Source organism: Callorhinchus milii, unplaced genomic scaffold (assembly GCF_018977255.1).
Source record: "Callorhinchus milii isolate IMCB2004 unplaced genomic scaffold, IMCB_Cmil_1.0 Scaffold2, whole genome shotgun sequence".
Taxonomy (NCBI): domain Eukaryota; kingdom Metazoa; phylum Chordata; class Chondrichthyes; order Chimaeriformes; family Callorhinchidae; genus Callorhinchus; species Callorhinchus milii.
Genome location: NW_024704743.1, coordinates 123,638,316 through 123,646,729, shown reverse-complemented (window position 1 = coordinate 123,646,729; position 8,414 = coordinate 123,638,316). Strand labels below are relative to the sequence as shown.

The 8,414-nt window shown below is 54.0% G+C and overlaps 1 protein-coding gene across 1 annotated transcript in view; it reads left to right on the top strand.

Annotated features, from left to right (window-relative positions):
• The window catches only part of ccdc12 (coiled-coil domain containing 12), a 24,617-nt gene extending 19,806 nt beyond the window's left edge, over nt 1-4,811 (top strand). The window contains exons 13-17 of the mRNA XM_042331714.1: nt 570-686; nt 1,289-1,444; nt 2,994-3,142; nt 3,601-3,736; nt 4,348-4,811. Of these exons, the coding sequence (XP_042187648.1) occupies nt 570-686; nt 1,289-1,444; nt 2,994-3,142; nt 3,601-3,736; nt 4,348-4,437 (648 nt within the window). The 3' untranslated portion in view covers nt 4,438-4,811. The remainder of the gene's footprint in view (nt 1-569; nt 687-1,288; nt 1,445-2,993; nt 3,143-3,600; nt 3,737-4,347) is intronic.
• The last annotated feature ends 3,603 nt before the right edge of the window (nt 4,812-8,414 follow it).

Genomic DNA, 8,414 nt, shown 5'->3' with positions numbered 1-8,414 from the left:
TCCTGCTCCTCGCACAGCCACACCCCCTCCTGCCCCTCCCACAGCCACACATGTGGCTCGGGAGAGAGCCGGGAATGGGGTTAGAGTATAGAGCTCCAGTGGGGTAACAAGCACCAGCCACAGACACGATGGGGAGAGAGAGCAGGGAATGGGAGCTCTGTTGGGCAGTGATGACTGATATTGTGGTCTAATCACACAGGAGAGAAGCTGAAAGGGAACGAGGAGGATTTGGCCTCCGCTGTCGGTGCTGTGAAACCAGAGGATTACGACTCGGAGTAACCGCGGAGTAACCGTCACAGATAGAGCGTGTGGCAACCTCCGCCACCGACTCCCGTGCCTGCCCACCCGCTCCACAATGGTCTCAGCGGCCTTCACACTGGTGGTTGGGGGGCAACACAGGCGTCTTGATTTCCTTCAGCGAATTACTGTGCTGAACTGACACACAGCCCATGTGTGAGTAACCAGTAGTGAGGGAGCTGTCACTCTCTCCCAGGCAGGGAGTGTGTTCCTGTCTCTCTGGTTGTTGCTGTTCGGCAATGCTGGGCTGCACTTTGCTCTGTGTGTTTCAGGGGGGGTTTGCCTATGGTCTGGCGCCCAAACCTTTCCAGGTTCTGTACGGACACGACGATGAGGTCACCTGTGTGGCCATCAGCACAGAGTTGGATATGGCTGTGTCGGGGTCAAAGGTTAGTCTCTCTTTCTCTCTCTCTCTCTCAAACCATTAACAAGAGCCTTTCATGTCAGATGTCCCAAGGCAGTCAGGGACAGTCAGGGACTTGGACCCAAGTTGGGGGTTGGGATCAGGAAGGGTGGAGGGCGGGGGAGGGGCTGGTGAGGGAAGGAGGGTGACGGAAGGCACGGTTGAAGAGGAGGGGCGTGGGATGGAGTTCCAAAGGGTGGGAGAGTAACCTTCCACAGTTAACCTGATCCGGTAATTATTCACATCATTAACCAAATGCATTACATTTCCTCACCGAACTCGTGTTAATCCAACTCATTGATTTTGCATGTAGGCAACCCAACCTGTTAACTCTGCCCCAAACTGGCTGATTGTGGGCATGGGGGGCGTAAACCCCGCTGTGTGTTAGCCACTCTGTGATGGAAGGGAAGGTCCTGGGGGTGAGGAGGCCGGGAGTTGGGGGTGAGGAGGCTGGGAGCTGGGGGTGAGGAGCCTCGGAGCTGGGGGTGAGGAGGTCGGGAGCTGGGGTTGAGGAGCCTCGGAGCTGGGGGTGAGGAGGCTGTGGCTGTGACTGGGAGGGAGGTGTCAGGAAGCTATGTTGTGTTTCAGGACGGGACGGTTATCGTTCACACGGTTCGGCGCGGGCAGTTTACACGGTCGTTCCGCCCTCCCTGCGAGAGCTCCCTCCCTGTAACCATCAGCAACCTGGCCGTGGGGCTGGAGGGCCAGATAGTCATCCACAGCACCATCGAGAGCCGTGCAAAGGTAACCAGGCCTTACTCACACATACACACTCACTCACATACACACCTACACTCACACACATACACACTCACATACACACCTACACGTACACACTCACATACACACTCACACACGTACACATGCACATACTCACACACATACACACTCACATACACACGTACACACTCACATACACACACACGTACACACTCACATACACTCACACACGCATACACACTCACATACACACGTACACACTCACATACACACTCACACACGTACACATGCACATACTCACACACATACACACTCACATACACACGTACACACTCACATACACACACACGTACACACTCACATACACACTCACGTACACACGCACACACTCACACACATACACACTCACATACACACGTACACACTCACACATGTACACACTCACACACATACACACTCACACATACACACTCACACACATTCACTCATATACACACCTGCACACATACTCACACTCACACATACATACTCGCACTCACATACACACTCACACACTCACTCACACATATGCACTCACACATACACACACACAGCCACCCTGCCTGACACACACTCAGCCCCCCCACACACACAAACACACACTCACTCACACACCTCACACACTCACACTCACACACATAAAGCCATCCACATACACAAACTCACACACAACCCCACACATTCACACCCACACACAATCACTCAGACACACACCCCCCCCACACTCACACAACATACACGCTTGCACACTGAGGCTGGGGGTGGTGATCGAGGTGGTTGGGGAGGTGTGACAGGGGACATACGAAAAGCAGGAGGCCATTCAGCCCCTCTAGCCTGTTCCAACGTTCTATTAAATCATGGCTGATGTGTATGTCCAATTCCAATGACCTGCCTTTGCCCCATATCCCTTGATACCCACCCTGACCTAACAAATATCTATCCAAATCAGTTTTGATAATGTGAATGGATCCAGCCGTAATCCAGATCCGGATTTCCACTCCTCTTTGGATGAAAACCTTCCTCCTGATTTCACTCCTGTATGGCCTGGCTCCAATACTAAAATGGTGCCCCCCTTTGTTCTGGATTTCTCCATCAGATCACCGCTCAACTTTCTAAACTCAAGGGAATAGGGACTAAGTTTATGCAACCTTTAGCCCTAGTATTATTCTGGTGAATCGGCGCTGCATCCCCTCCAGAGCCAATATATCCTTCCTGAGGTTCGGTGCCTCACACACTCCACACCTCAACCTTGTGGATTGTCGGCCAGGACACCGAGAGAGAGAGAGGGAGAGAGAGAAACTCCCTTCTCTTTCCCCAACAGCGCCACGGGATCTTTAACTCCCGCCAGAACAGGGCACAGACGGGGAGTGAGGTTTAATGTCTCATGGAAGTCCATGACCCCCTGACTTAGAGGCAAGAACATGCCATCAGTTGGCAGTAACACAGTGTGAAGCTCAGTGGGGGTGTTTACCATGATACCGCGTTGTGCCGGGTGACTGACTTAGCTCCTGGATCTCGCTGTATTTTTCCGCAGGATAACATCTTCCTGCACCTGTACTCGGTGAACGGCAAGCTCCTGGCCTCAGAAACGCTGGGGGAGCCCATCACCGCCATGTGCCTCGCTCGCGACCATGTTGTCCTGGGCACAGAGTGCTGCTCTCTCCACGTCCGGCACCTACGCAGGTACGGAAACTCAGCGCCTGGATTCGACGGGAATACCCAGACAACAAGGGTGGGGGGGCCACTGGGAGGCAGGAGGCAAAGAGTCATGTCATTGGTGGCAGCGCCAAGTCATGTCAGGGATGAGAGACGGGAGAGGAAGGGATTGAGGGACAGGAAATGGATTGGCTCTGGCATGTACTGCACTATATGCCAGGGCCAAAGTCAAATAAGTTCTGCACTCAAGGGACTCCAAACTCACACGATCCTAACAGTGTAGAGGGAGCTTTACTGTGTCTCTAACCCTGACCTGGGAGTGTGGACGCACAGTGTAGAGGAGCTTTACTGTGTCTCTAACCCTGACCTGGGAGTGTGGACGCACAGTGTAGAGGGAGCTTTACTGTGTCTCTAACCCTGACCTGGGAGTGTGGACGCACAGTGTAGAGGAGCGTTACTGTGTCTCTAACCTTTGCTGTTTCTAGTTTGAAGAGTGCGATGGAGCCGCTGATGATGAGAGTTCCAATTCATTGTGTGTCGGTCACTAAAGACAACAGCCACATCCTGGTGGGACTGGATGATGGAAAACTGATTGTAGTTGGACCAGGACAACCCTCTGAGGTGAGGAAAGTGAGAGCAGTGTGGGGGGGAGCGGGGGGCGGGTGACCAGGAGTGGGGTAGGGGGAGGAGAGTGAGGAATATGGAGTGGGAGGAGAGGGCAGGGGGGAGACCAAGGGCCAGGAGGGAGAGCGAGGGCTGAGAGAAAGTGAGAACGGGGAGTGAGGGGGGCGGGGATCGAGGGGGCGGGCAGGGGAGACCAAGGGTGTGGGGGAGAGCGAGGGCAGGGGATGGGAATGCAAGGGTGGGGGAGGGGAGGCAGGGGTGAGACGGGGAGAGTGAGAGTGAGGGGATGGGAGAGCGAGGGTGGTGGGAGGGGAGATCGAGTGTGGGTGGGGTGGGGGGGGGTGGATTAGCGGTGTTAGGGGATAAACATTACTTCAGTGAGCGAGCAGTAAACGTATGGAATAGACTCTCGAGGGAGACAGACGGTGGAAGCAGAAACTATTGATTCTTTCAAGAACAAATTAGATAGATTTCTGTTCAAAAATAATATCTGGGGATACAGTATATAGTTTGGGACACAACATGTTAAGTTGGACACTGGAAGGCGAACTGGATGGACTTTGGTCTTCTCTCTTGTTTAGCAAATTGTATGTTGTCTCTGGTTACAGATGAGGACAGGGCAGTTCACGAGGCGATTGTGGAGCTCGACCCGACGGCTTTCCCGGCTCTCGTCCAGAGAGACCGAGTATAAGAAGTAGATCGGGGCAGAGCGTCCCAGATTGGAACCATCTCTCTCTCTCCCTCCCTCGCTCGCTCGCTCTCTTGCTCGCTGATCTGTAACAATCGGCTATGGTTATTTATTTGGAGAGAGGAGAGGAGGAAGGGAAAGGCACGATGATGGGGAGGTGTGACGCTGCTCTATGCCCCCCACCCCCCCCCCCCAGTTCGGGATGTCCTCTCAGCCAGTGTGGGGATCTGACCCCGGCAGTGGGCAGCACGTTTACAAGGACTTTGAGATTTTCCTGGTGGATTTTTCTGCTGATTCTAGAGGGAAAAAAAACTGCTTTCCTGAGAAGACCATAAGACTTTTCATAGAATCTTACAGCACAGAAGGAGGCCATTCGGCCCATTGTGTCCATGACAGCTCTTTGAAAGAGCTACCAACCAATCCCACTCCCCCGGACTTACCCCATAGCCTTGCACATGTCTACTTTCTGTTGCTTCCCTGTGTTCAGCTCCTTCCCTTGTAACCGATTATCTGAGGTCTGATCTGATGCTGTGCTATTTGACAACTGGATTTCGGAGGAGAGGGAAAGACTGGAAGGAAAAAAGGTTACTTTTTTTATTGGAAAGAACCCTGATCAGGAATTGGCTTTGGTGTTGGAAACCCGGGAGCACGTGAGCAGCGTGAGGGATGGGTGTGGACTGGATCGCTCTGTTCTCAGGAACAAAGGATCAAGGAGCGTCCAGCGCCTTGGGACATCCTCCCCCACGTGAAAGGCGCTATACAAATGACATTTTTTGCTGTTCTTGTCGCCCGCTCCAAACTATTCGCAATCTGGAAGGTGGAGGAGAGAAACCTCTTCAAACGTTTGCCAAGCAGGAACGTGTGTGTCCTACACAGACAGTGCTGGAGCAAGGTGGCTGCCGCAGCCCTCGCTGTGTCCACCACACCACTCCAGAACATCCATCTCGAATGTTTCTTCATGAAGAAATCCTGCAACAATCTCTCTGCCCATCTCCCCGGGAATTGTGGCAGGGAATCTCAGGGAAACATTATTTCCATACATTAACAATCAATCTTTTACCTACATTTTGTGAAGCTTCACACTGTCTCAGCTTTTCGGACAACACAGCCAAACCCCTCAGCCACGTCGCCCACAAAATGCACAGTCAGTTCACTGTACAGCGTGTGCTGTGAAGCGCTTTGAGATGTCTCGAAGATGTAATAAGGCGCTTTATCAAATGCAAGAGTAGCCATTGGCTTCATACACTCCAGACACCAGTTCCCCGACACCTTCCTCGCCAGCTCTCCCACAACTCTATGAGACATCCCCTCCTCTCCCCCTCCCAACAGCTCAACCTCACCCGGAAATCCAGCCCCGTGCTCCACGTCACTCTAATCCCGTTCCCTGCTCTCTGCCCACCGTGTCTGTCCTGGTGCTCGCTCCCCCACTGGAGCTCTCTACAGTAATCGGGTTACACTACCTGTTGAATGATCTGCCAGACCATACAGGTGGTGTCTCGGGAGCCAGAGATGAGGTAGATATCACAAAGGTCCAGTGCGAGGCAGGTCACGATATCTGGAGAGAGACACACAGCGTCAGCCCCCACACTCCCACCCTTACACTGCTGCAATCAAACACACAGTCACTACAACAACAACAAATTACACATGTATACCGCCCTTTGCATCTGGGAGTTTCCACTTGGCAACAATTCAGTGAAGGGCTTTGAGACGTTTCCACGTGACATTAAACCGAGGTCCCGTTTGCCTGTTCAGTCGGATGTTAAATATCTCGCGATGCTATTCAAAAAGAGAAGGGAGTTTTCCCTCTCCCAGTGTCCTGGCCAACAATCCCCCCAATAAAATTGGTCGCTCACTCCACAGCTGTTTATGGGATACTGCTGCGTATATACCGTCAATACACTTTGAAGCGCTTTAAGATGTCTTGACGATTTGATAAGCTGCGATATCAAATGCAAAAATTATTGTCGTCTCCTCATCTCCTACGCTTTTCCAATGAGCCACAGCACAAGCTCGAGGAACAGCACCTCATTTACCTGCTGGGGACCTTACAGCCCTCTGGCCTCAATGTTCATTTCAACAATTTCAAACCATAACAGCTCACCTTCCCCCACCTCCTCTTCTGTGACCATCACCACATCATCTTGGACCCCAGACGCACCTTTTCTCTCCCTGATCTGCCTGTTTTGTTGCAATCCCTCCTTTTTCTGCATCATTAAGACCTCTTTAACCCATCATCCCCTATCCTCTACCCCATTTTCTCCTTTGTCTTCCTTGCCCTGACTCCCCCCTTCTCTGTTAGCCCTTAAAAGCCTCTCCCTCCCAACGTGCCCCAGTTCTGACGAAGGGTTGTGGACCCGAAACGTTGACTCACTTTCCTTTCTCCATAGATGCCGCCTGACCTGATGAGAGTTCGCAGCGACTTCTGTTTTTTGTTGCAAAAATTATTATTGTACATTGTGTAGGTGAACACACCAGCGCACAGCAGCGTGTCCCAAACAGCCGTGAAACGAGCGAATGATTGTATCTGGGAGATTCAGGTCCTCTCTCTTAGAGGTGAGTGCTCTAACCACTAAGCTACAGGATATGGTGAAAAAGTGGGTAAATGCAGTTGAAGTATAGGTCAGCCATGATCAAACAGGTGGGATGGGCTCGAGGGGCTGAATGGCCTCCTCCTGTTCCAAAGTTCTTACGGCCGGGTAGTCAGAGCACAAGTGGGTCCTCGGTTTAACCCCAGAAGGTTACTATATCCATCCCATTGACTCCATGGGTACTTTACTGTGAGACACCGATTTGTCTCCTTCTCAGACCACAAATTCCCCCTCTGCCCCCACCGCTTGCCCCCTGCACTCCTGCCCCCTCATCCGCCCGCCCTCAGTGACTGACCGATGTGCCTGGTGACATGTCCGGTCACTTTGCCTTTGCTCAGGGAGGTGACCTGCACACTGTTGTCCCAGTGGCCGCCGCTGAACAGGAGTTTGCCATCGTGAGACACGACCAGTGTCCGGGCTGACAGCTCAGCCCCGGGAGCGAAGGGGCCTGAGAGGATCCGCTGTGTCCTGAGGAGCAATCACAGGGCGGTCAGTGTGGGGAGTGGGGGTGAGGTCAGTGTGGGGGATGAGCGCGAGGGGAGAGGGTGAATGCGAGGGGAGAGGGGGACACGAGGGGAGAGGGTGAACACTGGGGGAGGGGGGAGTGCGTGGGGATAAGTGTGTGGGGGGTATAAGCTTGTGTGGGGAGTGTGAGCGCTTATGGGACTGTGAGCGCGAGGTGGGGTGAGCGTGGTGGGAGGGGGGAGCATGGGGGGGGCGGGGGGGGGAGTGTGAGCATGGTGGGGGTGCGGGCGTGGGGTGAATGGGTGAGTGGGGGGTGTGTGAGCGTGGGAGAGGGGAAGCATGGGGGGGGCGGGATGGGGGGGAGTGTGAGCATGGTGGGGGTGCGGGCGTGGGGGGAATGGGTGGAGGGTGGGGGGCAGGTGTGGACACTCACTTGACGCTGGCCGAGGTGGGGTCCCGTGTAAAGGTGAAGTAGTTGGAGATGTTCTTGTCGTAGGGCAGCCAGCCATGGGCTCCGATCAGCCCGTTCACACTCACTGTGACCTGCCAACACACACACACACACACACAGCCAAGCTGTCAGTCTCCACAATCAACATGGGCAACGGCGGCAAGTGTAGTGACTGTGCTTGAGTACACCCATCATTCACAGGAAAATAGTTCCGCCCTACACATACATACCCCCCGGACATCCCCCCCACCCCACACACACTCCACTCCCCCTCCCCCTGCCCTCACCGCCTCCGCTCCCACCTCATTCCCCCTGCCTTTCTCTCACCTCCCCCACCCGCCCCAGCGATCTCCCCTCATCCCCCCCTTCCCTGCGCACTCCTTGCTAAGGCTGGAGTTGGCCCCGTGTGGGGTTTGCTGCGTGGGGGGGCTGGGGATGGAGGCGGGGACACACTCACCAGCAGGTCGGGTATCCCTGTGT